Source organism: Micrasema longulum, unplaced genomic scaffold (assembly GCF_059751315.1).
Source record: "Micrasema longulum isolate JH-2025_06_02 unplaced genomic scaffold, ASM5975131v1 h1tg001949l, whole genome shotgun sequence".
In the NCBI taxonomy this organism is placed as follows: Eukaryota; Metazoa; Arthropoda; class Insecta; order Trichoptera; family Brachycentridae; genus Micrasema; species Micrasema longulum.
Genome location: NW_028279123.1, coordinates 162,774 through 186,806, shown reverse-complemented (window position 1 = coordinate 186,806; position 24,033 = coordinate 162,774). Strand labels below are relative to the sequence as shown.

Genomic DNA, 24,033 nt, shown 5'->3' with positions numbered 1-24,033 from the left:
TGAAGGTACTTACCACACAAAAATGTGAAAGCGCATGAATTTATTATAATGTACGCCAGCTACATGTCTATAATACGGATTATTGGCATATACTCGTAGTCATTAATAAAATCAATCAAAAACACGTTTGATTTACCTGTGGCCAAATTTTTGCTGATCATCAAAATACAAATGTTTTTTTTTTGTTTTATTTTGTGAAAATTACTTAAAATTTTACTTCCGTATTTTTTTCCTAAACCTGATGTAAATTTAGTTTTTTTTCTTTTTATAGTTAAAATGATGCAATAACGATGAATTTTTTTTACCATTCCATTTACGCACCTTAATGGTGCATAGGGCACTGCATCGGTACACCAATCGCAGCGTTACTCGATCATTTTTGTTACATGAAGGTGAGATGATCATTCTTACGCTTCAGGTGCCAGTCCAGGGACTATGAAAATTCTAGTGAAAAAAACCCTTTTTAAATAACTATTTCGCTCAACTATAATAATAATTATGGATAACTTATATAGCGCCATATTCGTAATATAATACCTCAAGGGCGCTTTACAAAGTGATTATATAAAGATATAAATTTAATTTTAACTTTTTAATTTAAGAAAAATAATGTACTTTGTCACCACATGCTAACAATTTATTCAAATGATTTAGAGAACAAGTGGGTTTTAAGTTTCTTCCGAAAAATCACTTCACTCTCACAGTTTCGGACCTCTGCTGGGAGAGTATTCCATGCCGCAGGGCCTGCGACCGCAAATGCGCGTTCGCCGAATTTAGTGCGCTGTTTGCGTAGAGGTATAATAACTTTTCCTTTCGACGTAGATGTAGCTGATCTAAGCGTCAGGCGTATGTCAGCTAGTTCATCTGGAATGAAGAGTTCCCTTAGATATTCTGGAGCAGAGTTGTGCAGGGACTTATACATAAGCCAACAGAGTTTGTATTCCACCCTCTGTGGAAAACGTAGCCAGTGCAATTCCCGAAGTAGAACTATGTCGGGAATCGAATACGAGACCTCTCGCATGATAGGCAAACACGCTGACGATGAACGCTGACGCTGAAACACCACAAAGTCGATTATATTTTATATGCATTATATATTTATATATTATTATATTATTTATATATATTTATAGATTTACTTATATTTTTTTAATGCAATGCTTCGTATTTTTTTCTATAATAAATTACAATGAATTTTATTTAGGAATTTTCTCTAATAAACTTGAATCTTTTTTTGTGTTGTGTTTACAAGACGGAGTCTACGTTCAAGGCGCACTGAAGGAATGCGGCGTTGTGTTTTGACGCTGCCCGGTAGATTTTCGATGTAAATTGGCGCCCCTCTATTCAAGAATATGTATTTATCAATACGCACGGCACGTAGTGCCTTTTACTTTACAAAAAAAAATAGTGTGTAGAAATAAACACTTCAAATAATATAGAGTAGATAAACGAGAAAAAAAAAGGATAAAATGTTTATATTTACATATTAAAACAGATTGGGTTCATTTAATGAACACACTAACATATTGTGTAAAAAATAAATCATTGAAAGGCATATAAAAATTAAAAAGCACGATAATTTTTTTTTGTTTGAAGATTAAAAAAAAAGACAGGTAGGTATATCTTTAATCATAGATTTTACAAAAAAAAATTACAAAATGTAATCATACTAAGTTTAAGAGAAAATATTTTTTTTTAAGTTAATAATTAGAATCCAAAAAACATAATATAAATTTTGTATATATTCACAAAAATATACAAAAAATCGAAAAAAAGTAAAGAGAAAGCAAATAAATTAAAAAATATATATTTTAGGTACTATAGCTTGATAAATGTAAGTTACCGTTCACCATCTTTGAAATAATTAAAAAGAGTTGATTAAACTATACTGTTTGTTAAATATATAAAAAATCGTCAGAATAGTTAATGCCGGGTACATGAATATAATATATTTGTGATTATTGACAAGCTAATTTTTATCTAAACTCAACCGGACAGCGTCACAACACATTAATGAATTCCTTCCGTGCGTCTTGAACGTAGACCCCGACTATACATTGTGATTGGCACGTGGTCATGTTGAGACACAGTAACATTTTGTTCCAACGATTTTAACTCTTAACCTTTCTCTTACTGTCCTTAAAATACCCGCGCGTTACGGTGCTGTGTAGTCCCTACACATTAAAAAAATAAGAGATTGAAAAAGGGAAAAATTGCATATTTATAGGGAATGGCTTTAATTAAAAGATGATAATATTTCAAATCTAACTGCTGAAAACATGAAAAAACCATTGGGTGTCGCTAGCGACTCGGGCGAAACATGCACCCGCGCCAACTTCCCGAGAGCTACTGAGTAGCTATAGAGTATTGGACTACGTGACTGACTGAGAGTATACTTTTGTTGATATTTGTAATTTATCTCCGATTTCCGATAAAATGCTTTTTTTTGTGCCTAATAAGTACTTATTATTTAATAACAAATCATTTCAGTCGATACGTAAATGTGTAGTGGAGGAATACTGAAAATCTAAACCCAATATTTATTATATTTATAAATATATTATAGTTATTAGACGCCATGTGTACTAGCTACACATCACCGGGGAGGGAGGGTTTATAAATAAATAGAGCAAAAAATTAAATATTATTTTCCATGTTTGACATGTAGTTTTAATAATAGTTTAATATCAACACATACAAAATAAGAATTTGTAAAACATAATGGACACGATTAGAAATAACAAACAATATATATTTAGGTTTCTTCTAAAGACATTCATAGCCTTCTCTTTTTAACATAATGCTCGATACGGTTCTCCAGACTCTCTGTAAAAATTAATTAACTATCGGTTTGAAGAATCCATTATAGAAATAAAAGACGAGTGGTACTTTAATCCACAAATTTGGAATATCACCCGTCTTTTGTTTCTATAATAAATTACCATGAACTTCCATCAAGAATTTCCACTTGCAAATTTAAATGTCTGAAGAATCTTTTATATGAACTACAGTCCTAAAAATATAGCTTGTTTAGAATGACAGTTGTCAGCAAAAGCGACGACACAACTTTGTAGTAACGTCTAAGGAGTGATTTATATTGACACAAAAAATCATTTGTGTCTGGTATGTTTTTTTTTTTTTTAATACAATGCTTGACTTATAAATCAACATAAATATATTAAACCAGTTATATTTATAAAGATATTATAGGTCAACAATATTTTGAGTTTGTCCAAATTTTTGTAGACAAGGACTGGATTCAACTCCCTGGGGAGCTGTTTATATTAACACATTACAACAGAGATGAAGAACATTTAAGAAATTAAAAAAAAAAAAAAACATTTTCAGGCGTTGCCTAGTATGTAGGTGAAATAATTCAAGTAGATGAATCTCACCTGAATAAATAAAGGTTTCAGCTCTTTTACTTCACAAACATCAACAGATGAAAGAATTGAAGGAATATAGATGTTCAAATATAGGCAGAATGGTGAATGGTACACAGTGTGTAAAGTGGCCACTTAAACTAGCCATTGACAGGTTTTTTAAATGATATTATAGGCGTTAGACGCAATGTGTACTAGCTACACATCACCGGGGAGGGAGGGTTAAAAGACTGGTAAATAATTCCTTTGCGCGCGGTGATGTAAATCGTGTTACCACAAGCAAAAAACGGAATATTCTAAAGTTCACACATTTAAAAAAAAACATGGAGATGCACAGCTCAATAATTGCTTTTCCATAATTAATCAAAATAAACATACAATTCAGCCTTGTTAGACGAAATATATTATAAATATGCCGGTCTTTAGATGCGCGTGTCCCCTGTAACTGTCAGAAAATGACTAAACCAGTTTCACAAATACACCGGCCACATAACAGCGTCTGCGTCTTCCTTGTTCGGAGTTCTATCTTCGTGCTCTCTCTTTTACAGATTTATTCCTGTATTAACGTCACATTTATTCTTTGCGTAGCAAGAAGAAATATTTTTTAATTAAAACCCAGCATAGCCATATAAATTTTTATTTACAAATCGGATGTAAAAATGTCTGTTTGAAGAATGCAAAAAATACAACTGCATCATTAAAAAAAATAAGAGAGATTTATCAAGTCTTGTATAGTATGTAGACTAATGTGACGTCACAGCCACACAAGAGTCAATATAATGAATTGAACATAAAAGTTATTGGAAAAAACTTTTTAAGGATCGACTCCATTTTCGAATTGGAAAAATTAATAAAAAAATAAAAAATTAAACATTTTTTTTTATTTTAAGGATTTTTCAAAGTTTACTGAACTTAAAACAGTAAAACAAAACTGTTTGTTATTCTCAATGTAAGTGTTATAAATTGCTTAGAACTTAAAATCGATAAATAAAAAAAAGATAACTAAATGGCACAAATAAGTGAAACTGTAATTTTTTAATTATTTTTATTTGGCTAGTCATTCTCGTTTTGCGATTTGTCAACTGAAGATGACTGCTTTGAATTTGCGATAAGTAAAATACTTATCGTTTGAATTTAATTAGAATCGTCACCAACGTTAACAAACTAACATACAGTACTGACTAATCAATAATTAATGAATGGGATTATGGCACTAAGATACTAATCGGTCCAACGTCTTTGTTTATACATTTTCCTCCAACTGCTGGCATTTCCCGCTTTGCATTAAGGTCATTTTTCCTTTGTGCCCGAAGTGACGTATACATTTTTATTGCACCATTTAAAATCATTACATTGCCTTTTCATTCCGTCTATTTGCTTCATACAATGATGAAAATTCTCTCATTTTATTGAAATATACAGTTAATTATAACCGGCAGATTATAAATCATCGGGTTTAACGACCAGTCTCCGGTTAATTAATGCGTTGTAAAACGGCCGTATTAGACATTGTTGCGTCAAAAAAATTAAGTTTAAAAAAATCTGCTTATATAATTATTACAACAATTATGGTGCTATTCTGAACCGCTTCCGCGGCACGAGAAAACAGTTTTTCTCGTGTATTTTGTATGTAAATACACGAGATAATACGGCCGCGAGAGCGTTTGGAATACCAGCCCAGGGCCGCGATTATGAACGGCAATCTTCATCGGTATATACGGAGACAGTATAAACTATTATGGATAGTTTAAAATGTGTATATTTATACGAAAATTTAAAGTATCTTCGTTGGTAACCGGTAATTGAACAAATTTAGAAAAAAAAAATGTAAACATATTATATTTTTCAAACAGAAAACTTAATTTTACTTTGTAGATAAAATTTAAGATAAATTTGAACTGTCCACCGGAATACGTACCTACCCTAGAGGCACCCGCAATGGCCAAGCCAACCGTATCGCTTAATGCCAGTTGTCACCGGAGTTTGCTGCGTCCGTTCTCCTGAATTACCTTATTCACAAAGTCAAACCACCTCACACCCAAGATTCTTCTGAGACTGAGTTCTAGCCCAAGTGAGGTGCCACGATTCGTATCCGTAGAGGAGTGTTATGTGCCGGCGTCACCGCACACAGAGAATGATAATCCGAAGTCCATCAGATCAATTGACAAGACACGAAGATTTTAAATATTAGTTTATTATAATAGGTTATTATTAGTTTATTATGCACGAAACTCTGATTCCGCGTTTACATTCCGTAGCCAACAAATTTACTTGTGATATAGACATTTTTAATGCAACAATGATTCATTTTAAAACGTCCTTAAATGCATTGTTTAAAACTAATTATTAAAGTCGTAATAAAACCTTCTTTTTCATGCAATTTTTTCTCTGTTTTTGACGTTTATATCTAATTTTAAAAGAATTTATTTTTTATTTGATAAATAATTTATTATTTTTGGTATAATAATTTAATTTTAATAAATATATCTTATCTCTTTCTGAAATCAATTTATCAAATATTTTTGTGTACCATATATAATATTATTCTCTTTATATATATAATTCCTCTGTACGTGTGATGTCACTAAACTTCTCCTAAACGGATTAACCGATTATGTTTTCACGTAGTGCGGTTTTCAGAGAAATATAGATCTTTGCGCTGTGCGTGTTCGTAGATATTATTTTTTTCAATCTAATATGTAAAAAAAAGTAAGGATCATGAATGTTTTATTAATCGATCTACCAGGGTTGCATTCGAGGAGAATGCATTAATAAAAAAATGGAAATATGTTTTTTGTCTATAAAAAAAATTTGCTTTTGAATGTTTACAAACAACATTTATTTTTCGTTGATCTCAATCTGATTCTTTCATTAAATTCCTTATAATTTCTACCCATTTATTTCTTTTTACTGGATTTTTGGTAATACTAAAATAATATTGAATTCAATACATTTTTAAAAATCGTATTCCTACATAAGTACACCCCTTTGTTGGTGAAAAGACCGGAGTTTGACGTTTGCAAAAATAATGCCATATTTGAAAAAATACTTATTTTATGTTTTGGATTTCAACCATAAACAAGTACCTAGGTATCTACTTAAATTCAATATTTGAATATAAACTATTTTTAGTTTTGGAATTTAATCACGAACAAGAACCTAGGTACCTACTTATCAATGAAAAGTATTTTTCCAAGGTAATAGCAGGCAAGTTAACATCCGGGCAGGACAACGTCTTTTGGGTCCGCTAGTCTTATATATACTTACTGTTAACTATTTTTTATTATTTGTTTTTAACATTAATTTGTTAATACCATTCTTTTATACGTATATATTTTTTGTTTTAATTCTTTACAAGTTATTTACAATTTGCTTTTTAATTCTAACATTTTTCTTATATCCATGTTTTTTTTCACTATGCAAAGTTTCACTTTTTATTTTGAATTGCAGTATGCTTTTTATTGTTTCAACATGTATACAAAAAAAATGTGTTGTTTATTTTATAAATTATTAGTTACTATGTTTGTACTTACCTGTATAATTTTTGTAAATGCCTCTTGGGCGTATTGTAAATTAAAATAAAATATAAAATAAATAAAATAAAATAAAATTATTCAAAAGATATTACAAAAAGCAATTATATTACTATACTTGAAAGCTACCGTATTTATTTAAACTACGTATAACGTCATAGTGACGTAGTAACGTCGTGAGACTACATTTCTAATTGTGTCCTCAAGGACTGCTAAAGATTAATACAAAAAAATACTTTTGTCCTTCCCACGCGACATCTTGAGATTCACGCGAAATTCTGATGGTTTTTAGGTGAATACCATTAGCGACCCTTTAAAAAAAAAATACACGATTTTCGTATTGTTTCAATGAGGACTTTACCAAATGCATCAGAGCTCTAGGTATATTACATCCTGTGGAGGACGTAATTTCTACCACCAGCTAACTAAATACAGTATGTACTATGTAAGTACATGACATGAGAATAGGTGTTATATAGGCATTTAGTTTTCATTGAGTAAATATCGGATCCCCAGACAGTCCGAACAATATTTGTACCTTAGAGGGTAAAACATGGGAGTCCATTTTTTGCCGTTAAGTAATTGCAGAAATAATCGATTTCATCGTGAAAATGCTTTTTTAAACTTAAGTAAAAATCTGAAGTCTGAAAAAATCGGAAAAATCGGAAAACTTACTCAAGAACATTCTAAAATAATAAATGGTATAGGTATACCTATATTTTGTATAACTTTATATTAAATTAACTAGTATGTAGTTATGTTATTGTTTATTTTTTAAATAAAAATGTCTGCCTTAAAACAGGTTGTATCTAGTTAGGCAGACTAGACATAATCCAGAGAAATCTTTTACCTAAGTGTGTATGTAGTAGATAAAGAAATTGTAATTTTTGTTAATAAATCATGATTATTATTAATTTTATCTACAATTTTTTTATAAACATGTTTAATTACCGGTTACCGATAATGATACTTTGAATTTCAATACAAATATTTTTCATACACACTTTTGTTCATGAATATCTATGTCAGTTTATACCGTCTCGATATGTACCGTAGAAGATAGCGTTCATAATCGCGGCCCAGATGCGCTATTTTAATATATTATACTATTATTATCAACATAATAATTATTTGACATTGAAAGTTCTTTAGATTAGATTAACGTTGATTTATTTATGACAAAATACATCGTTTCACTTAACATATTACATTACAATAGATATTTTATTTGTGCAAAATATTCTCAATCAGCAAGTGCTGTTATGAGGGGATATTACAATATATTATGACACCAATAAAAGTCGATAAAATAACATCATATATCACTCTTCGTTTTGTTTTGTATATCTTTTAAGTCATACATATTAAAAATTATCTCATTTGGTTCAAAAGTTATAATTTTTTTAAATCGCACAATCACAAAGTCTCGTTTCCAGAAAATTTCGTTCAATGTGACTCCCGTCTCCCGTCTTTTAATGTAAATATATTTTTTTTATTGTTCATATTATAAAATATAGTTACAGTGTAATTAAAACATTTTTTTATCACACACAGCGTCAAGTCTTATCACGATAAGCAAGCGATGAATGCAAGTAAAGCCTTACCCAAAGTACCTACGAATGGGCAATTTTCATGGATTTTTTATAAGCTAATCAATTAATCTAAAAAAATCACAAACCGATAGGTACTATTCTTATTAAAATCTGTTGAAAAATAAGGGAGATATAAAGGATTAAATTCTAGTAATTTGAAAGATGCCAAAAACAAACAATTGTGACGTCATCAAGTATGACGTCTTCGGATGTTTTGTGACGTCATCGGATTGTTTTCATAAATGTCTATGGATTTTATAGAGTATTGTAGATAGCTTCCTTTTACTGTGTCGTTTGTTTACATTTTCGGCGTCCTGTCACTTATCAAACGCTACGATTATGATAAATAGATAATTCTATAATAATAAATTAATATTTAGAAGAGCTTAAAAACCATAAAATAATAAAAGAAATTCGAGATGTAAGATGTAATCCGTTTTTACTTTCATCTGTCAGTGCCTGGAACTGGAGTGTGGAGTGGGTAAGGGGGGGGGGCTTAAGATAATATGCATAGACAACTCTCCTTATATTTCTATCTGTGGCCTGTGGCATTACCAACATTAAAATGAATGCATTACTCGTGAACTTCTGTAACAAAATTTAATACCAACTTGAGAAACGATCGTTTTCGAAAGACCTTATTTTCGAAAGACCTTATTTTCGAAATGAAAATAATGTATGAAAATATTAATTAACACTAGGAGAATCTTTAAAAAATCTTTTATTTGTAGAGTAGGTTAAATCCGATATTCCTCCCGAGTGATAATACCGTATTATGCCATCTACTACGCGCTTGAAACTCGTCTAAATTTACGTTACGCGTTATCGGGTCCAAGGACTAGGTCTACTGCAGCGTAATCTCCGGTATTTTTGTTTATAAAATCATTGACATTCTTGTAAACAAACGTGAGTGACTCAGATAAGCTGCTCGTGTATTCCGCGAAGCTTAAAGGCACTTGTATGGAAGCTGGCGTGACGTCACCGCTGACGTCACGGCACTGCCAGGTTGTACGTCACGCGCGGCGACGTCACCACCCGTGGGAGTAACCGATGGCGCCCGCTCCCATTCAAATAGCTTCCAGTAGTGACGCGCGAATCAAACGGAAATGACCGAACGTCATAGAATATTCTATTGATTTAAGAATGGTAATCGTGTTACCGAAATAATCGAATCATTTGCTGTTATTTATTTCATTACATTATTCCCTTCCCGCACCTAATGGTGCATAGGGCGCTGCATTGGTACACCAATAGCAGCGTATCTTGATCTTTTTTTTGTTACATGAAGGTAAGATGATCAGTCTTACGCTTCAGGTACCAGTCCAGGGACTATGAAATATTCTAGTGTAAAAAAAAACATTTTTAAATAAATATTTCATATCAACCATGTCGGGAATCGAACCCGAGACCTCTCGCATGGTAGGCTAACGCGCTGACCATTACACCACGAGGCCGACAAATTTATTTACTGCATATTTACAGAATATCTACTCTGAAACATTTTTAAATAAATATTTCATATCAACCATGTCGGGAATCGAACCCGAGACCTCTCGCATGGTAGGCTAACGCGCTGACCATTACACCACGAGGCCGACAAATTTATTTACTGCATATTTACAGAATATCTACTCTGAAAGCCCGAATCATTCATAACTTTTACTATTAATTTATTAATTATGTTTCCGTTTACGATTACTGGTCAATTTAGTTATGAAAATAGTTGTATAATTACTAGCTGCCTTTATTATTTAATATTTATGTTAAAAATTACAATAAATTACGAATTATTTCAGTTATGAAAATAACTAAGTCATTCACTACCTTAATTATTTAATAATGAAAAAGTTTAGCGGTTTATATATATTTTGTTAACAGAATATTAAACTGAGCCAAAAGGTTTATGTAACGTATTATCTCCGCTTTGATTTTTTAAAGTTTTGTATTTCTGAAATTAATCCGCGCGTGACGTCTCAAGTTCTCTTCCCCTTCTTCTCGGTCGGTTCTGCCGATGAGTCCGTTGACGGTAAGTAAACTGGAAAACTTCCACAAGCCTCTTATCATTGGTTGAATCATATGAACTAGTAACGTCGTTCAAAGTAGTTTATTCAAATTTTTTTTTTTTTTTCATTGGTACACCAATCGCAGTGTATCTTGATCATTTTTGTTACATGATACATAAGATGATCAATCTTACGCTTCAGGTACCAGTCCAGGGACTATCATATCGTAACGGTTTCGATGTGAAGTTTTATGTATTTGTAGATATTCATTCATTCATTATTCCATGTCCGCTCCCTAGTTGGAGCATATGGTGTCCACAAAGATCCTCCAAGTATCTCTGTCGGTTGCCAGCTCCTGTGCATCCTCCCAAGTCAGGTTCGCGTCCCGTAGTTCTGACACGAACTGCCAACGAACAGTCAGCAGTGGACGTCCAGGACGCCGAGAACCTGATGCCTTGTAAAGTAGGCAAGCGTGGTTAGGTCTCAGGAGGCATCCGCAGTATATGGCCAAGCCAACCGTATCGCCTCCGCTTGATGACAGTTGTCACCGGAGCAGATATTATGGTCTGAAAATTATTTTTGGCAATGGTCCACGCCTCCCAGGTTGGAAACAGCTGCTTTAAGGTACAGGCTTAGTATCTTCTTCTTGCGGTGGCTTGTCAGGTCTTCCCGAAGTTGGCGATCACTACAGCAGAAGCATCTCGGTCCTGATTGGTGCTGGTTTTTTTTCTCTTTATATGGGAGTTGCATTATTTTTTACCTTTTTTTATAATACTCGTATACAAGGTTTTTATTTCAAAAAAGGATTTTTCTGCTATAATATTTACTTTATTTTAGCTAAACTGTTGGACTCAGGAAGGATATTCTAATGTAGGCCAATCAGGTACTTCTCAGCATTTGCTCATGTGGAGAGGAAACCACTTAAAACTCTTCAGGAAAAGCCGGCCTTTTGACAGTTGTCAACAGGCCTTCCGTTCCACTAGAAGAGTGTTCGGCATTTTGTTCCCTACTTTGGTTTATTTTACCAATTTCCTGCACTATATTGACCATGTATGATACTACCTCTCGTGTGAGTTCTTTATTACCCATCACCGATGGGGTGTCGCAAAGATCTTCACCCAGGATTCTGCATCGCGCCTCCAGCTGTTGTCTTTGAAAGCTGAAAAGGGGACAATGCATCAACAGTTTCTGGATTGGAGGCGCCAGAAAATCGCCTTTCATCCTCTCGTTGTCTGCTGTGATCACGCCGTTACGAGTGTGATCCCATTGCCCGGGGTTCGCGACGTGGACGCCAACGAGTAGGACTAGTCAGTAGTGTTGTCGGTGGAATGCAACTGGGCGTTCGCAGCATTTTATAGAATCACACCTTCCAGCAAGATGTGATTCACTGCGATCACGTATCCCACACAAATATTAGTAACAAAATCGATTATTATAACCGGTTACGGGTGACGCACATCACTAGATTCGAAAACGCGAAATCTTTAAAAATAAACAAATACTTTGGAATTTTCTGAATCCATCGGTGATGCGCAAGACTTTATTAGCGGCATATTTGGAGACGAGAACGCGGTACAGCTATGCTTTTTTGCACTCGACAATGTTTATAAATGGGCCGCACCTGCTTAAGGCTTAAACTGTCAAAGATTTCTAGACGGACACTATGATTAACGAGAAGTGCCCCCCACACATACGTTATTAGAATTTTATTTTTGAACCCTGACCGTCATACAAGACTTAAAAATATTTATAGCCATTAAGAGGATGTTAGACAAATTTGATGAATAGGTATTTGAGCATAGTTTTTCTGTCACTTTCTCGCAGATGCCTCCGCGAAAAAGATAACTGCACGTCGGAATGATTATGCCTAATTAAATCTAAAAAAATCGCGGTCTAGTCCCGTTTTCCGCACCCCAAAACTGAACCGATTTTTTTTTTTTTTTTGAGAAAGTATCAGAATGAAATTTTCTGTGTCGGTACCTTTTCTGTTTTTCAAAATAATTTATCTTTTATTTTTTTATTCTTAAAAATAAATACATATTTGCGTTCTTATAATTTACCTAAATGTTTAATTTTAAGGGCCACTTTCAACGAGTTGTAGTCACGTGCCTCGTCAGCCTCGCGGTGTAATGGTCAGTGCGTTTGCCTACCAAGTAAGAGGTCTCGGGTTCGATTCCCGACACAGTTGATATGAAATGTAAAGGGTGTTTTTACCCTAGAATATTTAATAGTCCCTGGACTGGTACCTGAAGCGTAAGACTGATCATATTATCTTCATGTAAAAAAAAGGGAAAATATCAAGGTACGCCGCGATTGGTGAACCAATGCAGTGCCCTATGCACCATTAGGTGTGGAAAGGGAATGGATGCTGAGTTAGTATTAGTCAAAAACACTCGTCTAGGATTGTCGTTCTATTTCACATGCAGAACTGTGTTCTTCATCCGCTTGGACACAGACAATAAATAATGCAGTACTACCATCACACCATTTCACCATTAGGGGTAGGAAGAGAGGATGGACTGCCACAAACGTCTATCCTGAGATACATTTCTTGCACATTTATATGTCTTGTCATACATGCCCTTTGGTTGAGTCTATGTTTGAACATAGACCAAAGTCAACAGAACCAGACTTGAGATTTTGGTGTATCTGTTCATGCCACGTCTTTCTTGGTCATTCTCGTTCTACGTTACCATTTATTCTTGCCATATATATTTCTTACCATTCTTTCGTCATCCATTTGTTCTACATGACCAAACCAACTCAGTGTTATCTTCTTGATTCTTAATCTTATCAATTATACCAGTCTCAGATTTTCACTCTGGTCTGATTTCATCATAAATAACACTTGTGTAGAATATTGTCAACCAAATATCTAATATTCTTTATTTTCATTCTAGGTTCAATTTGACTCTGCCGCCCCCAAAGTGCACAAGATCATCGCATGGGCGCACGCGTACCGCCAGGCGCGCATCGGCTCCTGGGAACGCTGCGCCCGCGACGCCGAGCGCTTCCGCCAGCGCATCAGGGACACGTCCGTGTGTCTAGACTGGGTGCTGCGCCGCGAACACAGGTCCAGAGTCTTCTTTCAGAGGTTCCGGCCGCTGCTGATGCGCGCCGCGCGCGAGGAGAAAGAGGCCAAGGCCAGGGAGCTGCAGAGACTCAAGGAGGAAGAGCAGGAAAAGATGACATGTGAAGACACGACGCAGTCAAACCACCAAGTTGTGCGAGACAAGACACTTTTAAACCATCAAGTTGTGCAAGACAAGGCGCAGTTGAACCACCAAGTTGTGCAAGACAAGACGCAGTCGAACAAGGAAGTAGCGCAAGATAAGTCACAGTTAAATTTGTGTATCGGGGAAGACAAGAGACATTTAAACCAACAAATCGGGCTAGACAAGACACAATTGAATCTCCAAACCAAACAAGACGACACACAGTTAAATCACCAAATTAAGCAAGACAAGACACAGTTGAATCACCAAATTAAGCAAGACAAGACACAGTTGAATCACCAAATTAAGCAAGACAAGACACAGTTGAATCACGAAATTAAGCACGATAGGACACAGTTGAATCACCAAGTTAAGCAAGATCAGAAATTAACACAGGATCAAGTAAATATTGATGCACAAATAGAATCAATCGTAGATAAATGTGGATGTATAATAAACAACACAACTAAAGAATTCTTACTGCAGAAAAATCATTGTAATTCAGATGATATTAAAAATGTGAATGGGAAACAATTGGACCATTGCGCTTTGAAACTTCGTTTCTTAACCAAATTGGACAGACCAGAAATTATCAAAAATTCTTCATTTATACAAGACTAGTGATAATCTTTCAAAATTTAACGGGTAAAATATTGGTGATTTAATTTTAACATCAATATAGCATAATTAAAACATGGGCTTCAGTCAGATTTTACTTATTAAATATAATTAAAATATTTTTTGATATGAAAAATCAAATGAGTTAATTTTACACAAAAAGGAATTCGAAATTTTTTGAAAAATCAACCTTTTAAGTTAAGAGTGATATTCAGGCGAATAAAAATACCACGCTGTTTATCTAAAATATAAATAAAAACTATTTAAAAATAAAAATGTATTTTTAAAAAATATTTAAATCTCAGAAGTGTGTTCAAACTTAAACACTAAAAAAAATATATTTGTATAGTATAAATAGTATTGTAATATTTTGTATATTCACACTGACATGTCATATTGGGTATTTAGATTTAAAAATGCAAATTTCCTGTAGTTTTATTTATGTGGTTGTAATATTAAACGAAATGCGTATGTATCTTGCAAAATAGTGTTGGTATATTTTTATATGCGTTTATTGAAGAAACTAAAGGTTTATTGATGCATATAAGAGATGAAACAGGTATTTGGTTACTCTCCAAATTACCCTACCCTTTTTTTTTAAAAAAAAAAAACCATTCATAATTTCAATCACAAATGTATTATTTTTTAAAATTCGTCCTGCCAGGAATCGAACCCAAGACTTCGAAAATGGTAGGCGAATGCGCCAACTATTCAACGAGGCGGACCTATCTCCGCTCAATTTTCTTATCCAGGGCTTTCACCCGAGAGCAGCCGTCACGGAAGCATACTACCTTTCAAAATGTGAAGATATATATACCTGCTTTGAAGATATATATATATTGCTCCTTTGCTATTCAATCTGTTCATCAATGATATGAAAAATGCTTTTCTTACTTCTTCGATTTGGCTGTTTGCTGATGACACTAAAATTCTCAAACAGATTGACAGCCCTTCCGATTGTTCACTATTACAATCTGACTTATTGTCTTTTACCACCTGGTGCTCATCCAATAATCTACATCTCAACTTAAGTGAGTGCAAGGTTATGAGATTTTTTCGTCTGGAAAATCCAATCATATACGACTACTCACTGAACGATGAAAAATTATCTTCTGTGTCTAGTATACGAGATTTGGGTATTATACTTGACACTAAACTTTCTTTTACAATTCATATTGAACATGTTATCAATAAATCCTTAAAACTTCTTGGGTTTATTAACAGAAGCACAGCTGACTTCAAAAATATCAATACCCTTAAAACTCTCTTCTGTTCCCTAGTTCGCCCGCACCTAGAGTATTTCTCTGTTATCTGGTCTCCATATTATGATGTTCACATCAAGAATATTGAATCAGTTCAACATCGTTTTTTAAGAAAGATAGGCTGGAGGTTGGGTTATCCAGAGACCTATATACGTATAATGAGTTAGAAACTACCTTGAATATATCTTCTCTTCAAGACCGTTGAAATAAATCCGACCTTATAGTCCTATTTAAAATTCTCAACTCACTTTTTGATGTGCCTGAACTACTGAGCTCAATAAAATTAAATATCCCAACTAGAAACCTCAGACAAAACTTACTCTTTCATACCGATAACCATAGAACTAACTATGGTTTTCATTCCCCTATGCCCAGAATTCTTAGGTCTGCCAACAAACATACCAGTCTTGATTTCTTTGATGACAAGTTGTCTTCTTTCAAACGATCACTGAATCAAATTAAATTATAAACACCTCTCTCCCGCTTCCACTCCCACAAAGTCTACTATAAACCATTGAGTCTTTCTAATTTTGTTATAATAATTTTCTTTGTATATATGTGTATAAAAATGCCCATTGGGCGTATGTATAAATAAATAAATACCTCGCTTATTGAATCGATTATATCTTACATCAATAAATTTTAACCGCTAAAACTAAAAACAATAGCGTGAGAGTTTTATATCACGTTGGTAATTACCGACAAGTGTGACCATTGTGATTGAGCAACCGGGCCTCGATTATAATGGAAAGTTATATTCAACTGTCTAGTAAAGTATCTTTGACAGTAATCTGTAATTGAAGATATGAATATTTAATGTGTCACATTTGAAGGCAACGGGAATCCACTCTGGTCATAATTTCCCAGGAATCACTACGGCAAGTATATCAATTAGCAGTCATCCTGGCTGCGAAATAAAAAATAAGCACAGGACAGATACATATGCTTTCGCTGTAGTGATCGCCAACGTCGGGGAGACTGGCAAGGCACTAGAAGAAGAAGATAGATAATTCGTGTTTACTTCATAGACATTTGAATATGACTGTTAACTTCTCATTGTATTCGGGGCCCTGGCATATTTTAGAGTTGCCAGTGTTCAAAGGATTGTGTGAATTTTTTAATGGGTCCACATTTTTAATGGGTGCACATATTTAATGAGGCACATAATTATGTGCAAAAAACTCAATCATCATCCGCTTGTATGCTCCTAATGATGTTTGAATTATAAAAATTATATTTATGTTATGTTTGCTGTCAAAATCTTAATTTAAAACCTATTATCACAGAAACAAAAATGATGGCGTCCAATATACTCAAAATTGCAATTGAGGGTGTTAGAAGCAAACTTACAAATCTCTACCAAAAACAGAAAAAAATATATACATGTATATATATTTATTCATATGTTTTTCTCTTCTTTCTTCCAAGTCGGTCCCTCAATGCTAAGGATCGTGATCACCATGAACACTTCTGACAAGTCTGTTCCACTCCAGTCTGTCCTTAGCCCGACGAACTGACTCATCAAATTTTAGCCCCGTAGCCACCTTTATTCGCTCAGTCCATCTATATGGGATTCTACCCCGGCTTCTCCTACCTTCAACTCAGCCAGACATTATTGCCTTTTCAAGATTGTCTGGCTCACGTCTAGCAATATGTCCAAAGAAAGACAGTATCCTCAAACACACCACTGATAGACGTTTCAGCCCCATATAGGAAAACAGAGAATACCAGGGCTTCCATCAACCGCTTTTTTGTGTTTATTGATATACCTCGATCTCGCTAAATCTTCTCCAAACGGTTCATTCATCATCTCTTACAAACTATAATTAATAATAAAAATAATGTGACCTCACTGGGGTTACCCGTGCCGAGGACACTTAACAATATACTTTTTTTTTAAACATTTTTACATTTGAGAATAAACAAAGAAGATTAACTTAATAAACAGAGATAATTAACAAAATGTTCTGACAAAACACTTGGTATTTATGTTTAATTTTTAAACTATACCTACATACCTAAATAATAGCGTAATTCAAAACCGTCTCTAAATCTTGCAACAACAGATTTCAATTGTACTACTTGACACCGCAAACTAAGCATTCTCCATTGAGTTGGCGAAGCATAATTACAAATCTCAAAATTATTTTTTCAAAGTTTTTCGCAAATATCTCGGTAAACTCCTTCAATGGAGATTTCTAAGTTTGCTTCTGATACCCTCGAGTACCTTAAACACATCTGCTAACATTTTGTGTAAAATTTTATTTATTTATCTATTTAGTATTTCACAGTTTTAAAATGTACAGAGTTTATTTGTTGATTAAAAATATTTAGCATTTAATTAGGTAAAAGAGATGTAATTTTTAATTAAAATGTTATTTATTGTTTGCCAAAAATTTCACAAAATGGACGCATCTGTTCTTGTTTCTATGTTTTGTATATTATTTCTTTAGGGGTGTTTCTTTTTTAATACATTATATTTAAAAGGGCAGTGAGTTTTTTTTATATCAATAAATCTTACAACAATAAATACATAATATTGCGCACATATTTGAAAACATATAATTCACACATGTATGTATATATTTTTTGTGGATGTAGTCACTCCACTTACCAACATGCACGTACCAGTAGCTCAATCACATAACTATCGACGTGCTTAAAAACATGCTAAGCATTTGAGCGATCACAATGAACAATAATGGACATGCTTAAGTTATCGCAGTCACAAGTCAACGCGTGTGTAACCTCTTAGTCAACGCTCGTGTCAGTTTGTTTTTTGTTTTCCTCGTAAATAAATGCAGTTCATTGGTGAAAAATCGGCGTTTACTATACAATATATTGCATTTGCAAAAAAATAAGGAGTACCTAATACAAAAAAAGTGAAAATTTAATTACAATTACTATGGCAACTGCTTTTCTTGACATTTGGCTTGTCGACCGCCGGGTGCATGCAATAAATAGCATGATAAATAAGTAAATAAAAATGGCAGTTTTGGAATATTTTCCATATTTACATCGGTGAAATTCAAATATGTGATTGCGCAACAGGATTATACGTCGCAAAACGTAAATATTTTGACATTTAATATTAGGTGTTCCAGATGTTCCATTGTGATCGTGAATATGATAAACAACCATGGTGAGAAATTGTTAGCACGTCGATAGTTATTTGTGATTGAGCTGGAGAGTGTCCAAATTAATATTTGTTTATGAAGATACTTATAGTCCTTAAAATATAGCTTAATTAGAATGACAGTTGTCAGCAAAAGTGACGGCATAACTTTGTAGTGACGTCTAAGGAGTGATTTATATTGACACACGAAAAATCATTCGTGTTTGGTATGTTAATTTATTTTTTCAATACAATGCTTGACATATAAATTAACATAAATATATAAAATCAGCTTTAAAACTAAAATAAACCTAATTATTAACAACATTCTTACAAGGTTACATCATTTTGCAAAAACGTTAGAGATGGACAAATTGATGAAATAAAAAAAAAAATAGTTTGATGTTGTTCATGAAAAAAGTACAAATGTCTTATTTTTTGGTGAATAATTGTCTTAAACACACTATAATAGGCTTGTTTTTGCGTTTTTATATCAATTTTCGGAAACAGAGTTTCATGTTTGCACGAAAAAATTTATAAAATCGATTTGATCGGTACATGATCAGTAATTTCCCATCACTATTGACATTAGTTTGGCAGCTGCCATTTTAATCAAGCAAAATTTTAAGGAGTATAGCTGTACTAATTACTTTACGATATGTCTTGAACCCTGTAAAAAAAATTAGAAAAATAAGTCATTAAAAAGTAAAGAATTTCTATGTGTTTACTCTTGTTGAGTTGTGAGACGTATTCCTCAGCTTTCTTTCTAGTCCTTTTGTCTTCATTTTTGTACTAGAGGTATATTTTATCCACGGACGTCTCCATCCCTTTTATTATTTTTTTAACAAATAATGGCCGGTGATTCTGTGTGCTGCATTTCAGCAACCATTACAATATGGTCTACGCAAAGGTCTGAAATGCGAGGATGAATTATCTCATTGATAGCCAAACAGGGGTCACCAAAGTAAGGCAGTTTTTCTGTACAAAATACGAATACTCTTCATATATACATATATACAAAAATCAAAAATGTTATCTGTGTGGATATTCGCTAATAAGCGGAATGGGGAATGTTGTAGTACCTACTTAAAGTGGCCACTTAACCCAGCCAATGACAGGTCATAAGCCCTGTAAACGCTCGAATATCCATAATCCTGAATTTGAAAAAATTCTACCACATCTCTGTAGGGATATAAATAAAACGAATACTCTTTAAGAACATTATAACAAATACATATTTTTTTAAAATGAGAAACACCCAAATGTATTAAATAACCCTCTATAATGTATTTCTTTATATTATAATGTATATTTCTTACGTGTAGTATTTAAAAACATACGAATTAAATTCTTAAATTACTTCTAGTAGTAATGGAAAATGAAAAATCTTGATCCATATTTTCAACTCGCTTGTAAATTATTTTCATCAACAATTTAAATACACAGATTTTCCATCAACAATGTTTGGAGTATTTTCCAATAAATTTTCAGTAATTAAATCTTTAAAAAAAGGTTTGTAACTGAGAAATTGAGATATTATTAATGAGTTTTTCACAGTAAAATTTTCAGTAAAGTTTGGTGGTAATTTGTTATATAAAATTATAGTTATTTATGATATTTGCACAGGTAGTTAGCCTAATTTCTTGTATGAATAATGTGTTTATATATAATTTCTGTAAATTCCTTCGGTTATGTAAAATATTGTGAATAAATAAACTAAATTATAAAATGTATTTTATTCATTTCAATTTTTGTTCATATTAAACGATGAGGAAAGAATAGTAAAACATGTATATATGGCGAAAACGAACGGCAACGTGAGAAGAGGACGAACAAGGAAGACGTGGCATGATCAGATAAACCAAAATCCTAAGTCCGGTCATGTCGAAAGCAGACAGAACCGAAAGGGCGGCCTCCGTGGTGTAGTGGTCAAGACGCTTGACTCACACACGGAAGGTTCCGGGTTCGATTCCCAGTGAGAACACGAAAATTAAATGTGATTTTTCTCAAGCCTTTTTCTGTGATGTAATTCACCACTGTAATTGGGCCTCCTGGCCTGTTGTGGTGCAAAAAAAAAGGTTTCAGCTCTTTAACTTCACAAAAATCAACAGATGAAAGAATTGAAGGAATATAGATGTCCAAATATGGGTAGAATGGTGAATGTTACACAGTGTGTAAAGTGGCCATAAGACCTGTAGATGCCTAGACTTCTATATTACCTTCACTTAAATGTCCTTCATCTCTGTTGTAATGTGTTAAAATCTATGGATTAAGAAAAAAAATCTGTTGGGAAAAAGTTTCAAGGTGGCTGCTATTATGTCATATAAAGATACAATTTGTCGTGATCGTAGAACAACAACTGATATGGATGTGTGAAAAATGTGACATTAACTTTATTTTATATTTGATCTTGAAAAGGCTACATAAAGGCTTTATACTCTGGGTTTGAATTTTTTTATTATTTATTTTCAAGGCATCTATTTGATATACTTTAGTATCCATCAAGTTGTGATATAAATTTTCAAAAAAAAATCCAATCGCTCTGTAGAGTTGAAAAAAATCACATGCATCGTTGTTCTACAATCGTGACGAATTGTTCAAAATATTTTAATAAGTGGAGGTAGAATTACCATCAAATTTGGTAGATTGCTCCCAAAATCGGTAGATCTGTAGGATTTTAGTTGCCGAAGGTTGGAGCTCCTGCCCAGTTAGAGATTAACAGAAGACACGAGGTTGCTGCTTAATGCGTGTTTATTACACGGCGAATAACTAATGAATTATGTCGCGCGAGTGTTACGGCGATGGGTGTCGAAGGAACTGCACTTGAACTACATGTTGGAACTGAGTGACTGCGTTGAGCCGAGTCTTCGGGCTGGCTGGGCTGACTGAACTGGGCGTTGCCACACCCTGTTTTCTCTTTATAGACCGCGTTCCTTTGTTGCTCATTTCTCCATGGTAGGGACGATGTATTTACATTGTACATTAGTGCTGCAGGATGTTGATCTCGTGTTTCGCAGAATGTAATGTATTGAATTCAATAGGAAACGCTGACTTGCTTCATCGGTCGCCGCATTATGATTTCAGGTGAAATTATTTAGCACGTCAGTGTGTCATCGATCATGGACCATGAACCCCACAGATCTACCGAAAAATCTGCAGAGTTGACAACGCTGATCAAATTATCACTGCAATTTTTGTAATTTTTTAATTACTTATTTATTTATTAATGGACATTGTCCATGTATACAATTTATAGGGTTTAAATATTACGATAAAAGAATAGTTTAAAACATTAAAAAAAAGAAAAGAAGCATTGACAAACATAAGGGACATCGAGACAAGATCTGGACTATTTATTAAGTGCTCCGTCAAATCCTTGTAAACTTAAACCAAAAAAGTCCAGATCTTGTCTTGAGTTAACAATACGACAAAGACGGGTCATTGGTGAATTAAGGCCATAGTTTGTTCTATGCTGATTGATGAACAGTACTTTGTTGTTTCTCAATCTACAAGTCGGAATATTGAATTTGACTTGTCCCAGTAATGATGGAACATCGATTATACCATTTAGTATGCCGAAAATATATATGGAGTCAATATTAGTTCTACATTTTTGTAGACTAGAAATATTTAACATCGACTCTATTTCAGCATAAGAATAATTATCTCTCTCTAGTCCGAGCATCCACGCTATTTTTTTAAGCAAGTGGGACTGATTCAATGTGATTTATGCGATTGACATAGAATGGAGACCAGACCACTATTGTAGGAGGCATATTCTAGAAAAGGGCAAACAGTTGAGCAATAAAGAGTTTTGATTGTACGGACATTAGTAAAATCAGAGGATATTCTGTTAATGAAGCCAAGTAATTTCAGTGATTTATTTACTGTATTATCTATATGCTTGTTGTATGTCAGTTTATAGTCCAAAACAACTCTTAAATCTCTGATGGACTTTACTACATCAATTTTTGAATTTTCTAATAGGTACTCGAAGGAAATCGGTTGTTTTGTTCTATGCACATACTCTACGGTGAGTTGTCTCGATTAAACATTGCACTTAACTGACATCCTTTATTACGACCAATGGGTTTTATTCTTCTTCGATTCATTTTTCATAATATGCACAACAAATGGACCCGCATCTTTATCAGTATAAATATAAACACAGCCGATAGTCTCCTCCGAATGAATTTTTTGAGACAAACTTACTGGTTTTGCAGGTGGGAGACCTCCTCAAAAGAGTCAGACTTAAGAGGCCGTTTGCCTCTCATTCTGGTGGACTGCGAAATAGGACTTCCTAGATTGCAACTGTTCTCCTCTAAAACCTTTTCTATTATATTCCCATCCGGAGGATCTGGATGTTTCTCCCCTTTCTCCATATTTCTAAAATAGGAATTTATCTGTAAATTAAATTTGATACCTAAGTAAAAAAAAAAAGATTAAAATTTTGATTATTGTTGCAAACCGATGTCATAATAATTTAAAACTGTAAAACTTCTAATTTAAGATAAAAATTAGTGAATATAATATAACTAGGTATATGTAAAAAGAATGAAGAATGATAAAAAATCCAAATTTTACAAAACACCTCACAAAAACGTATGCAAAAGCACAAAAAACTTTGAGCACTTTTAACCGATATTATAACCTATTCTAGATCTAAATAAAAATGAATTGTTCAGCCGTGTTTAAAACCAGTATTCTAAAACATAATGTCAAATAATTCCCATAGATGGCAGGAATGAAGTATATTTATTTTCACGAAAATGGAGTTTTTTAATATTTTTTATTAGATCAAATTTTTTGAAATCAGTCTCATTCGATGCGGTTACTATTTCTTTACTTAGGCTTGTTAATCTAAATTGATGAATTTGATGAATGAATGCTACTAATATCTGTTTTTTTCAGTCTTACGATGTTGGTCACGACGAAACCCAGTCACTGGTAAAAATTTATAAATAAAAGTAGAATAAGTATTAATAATTTATAAATAAAAGTAGAATAAAAGTAGAGCTATAAACGTATTTTTATTATTATAATTAAACTGCAGTTCCACCAAGAAATGTCAGCAGAAAAACTCAATCTATGAAATAGGAGTTGTATGCTTTTTGCCTTGCCGATTATTTATTTTTTGTTTATTTTTTTTCCCCTTATAAACAAAGATTAATAATAAAATAATGTGACCTCACTTAAAAATATTTTTCATGTAGTTAACAAAATGTTCAGAAAGTTTATATTTAATTTATGTACACCTATATTATTTATATTTTAAAATGTACAACAAAATAACAAAAACATAACATAAACTA

At 33.2% G+C, this 24,033-nt stretch overlaps 1 protein-coding gene and 1 long non-coding RNA gene across 5 annotated transcripts in view; one reads left to right on the top strand and one right to left on the bottom strand.

The window, feature by feature from the left end:
* Positions 1 to 18,443, top strand: part of PPP1R15 (Protein phosphatase 1 regulatory subunit 15) — a 51,023-nt gene extending 32,580 nt beyond the window's left edge. The window contains exon 2 of the mRNA XM_088238695.1: positions 13,412 to 18,443. Within this exon, the coding sequence (XP_088094821.1) occupies positions 13,412 to 14,347 (936 nt within the window). The 3' untranslated portion in view covers positions 14,348 to 18,443. The remainder of the gene's footprint in view (positions 1 to 13,411) is intronic.
* On the bottom strand, positions 625 to 23,395 carry LOC148273447 (uncharacterized). Of its 4 annotated transcripts, none has more exons than XR_015824575.1 (3): positions 23,313 to 23,360; positions 22,934 to 23,144; positions 625 to 1,054 (listed from the first exon to the last, which is right to left on the bottom strand). It is a non-coding gene; the product is annotated as an uncharacterized LOC148273447 (long non-coding RNA). The 4 variants fall into 4 exon arrangements; XR_015824574.1 differs by lacking the exon at positions 625 to 1,054 and adding an exon at positions 15,437 to 21,906 and having other exon boundaries at positions 22,934 to 23,107; positions 23,313 to 23,395; XR_015824572.1 differs by lacking the exon at positions 625 to 1,054 and adding an exon at positions 15,437 to 21,906 and having other exon boundaries at positions 23,313 to 23,385.
* Positions 23,396 to 24,033: the final 638 nt, after the last annotated feature.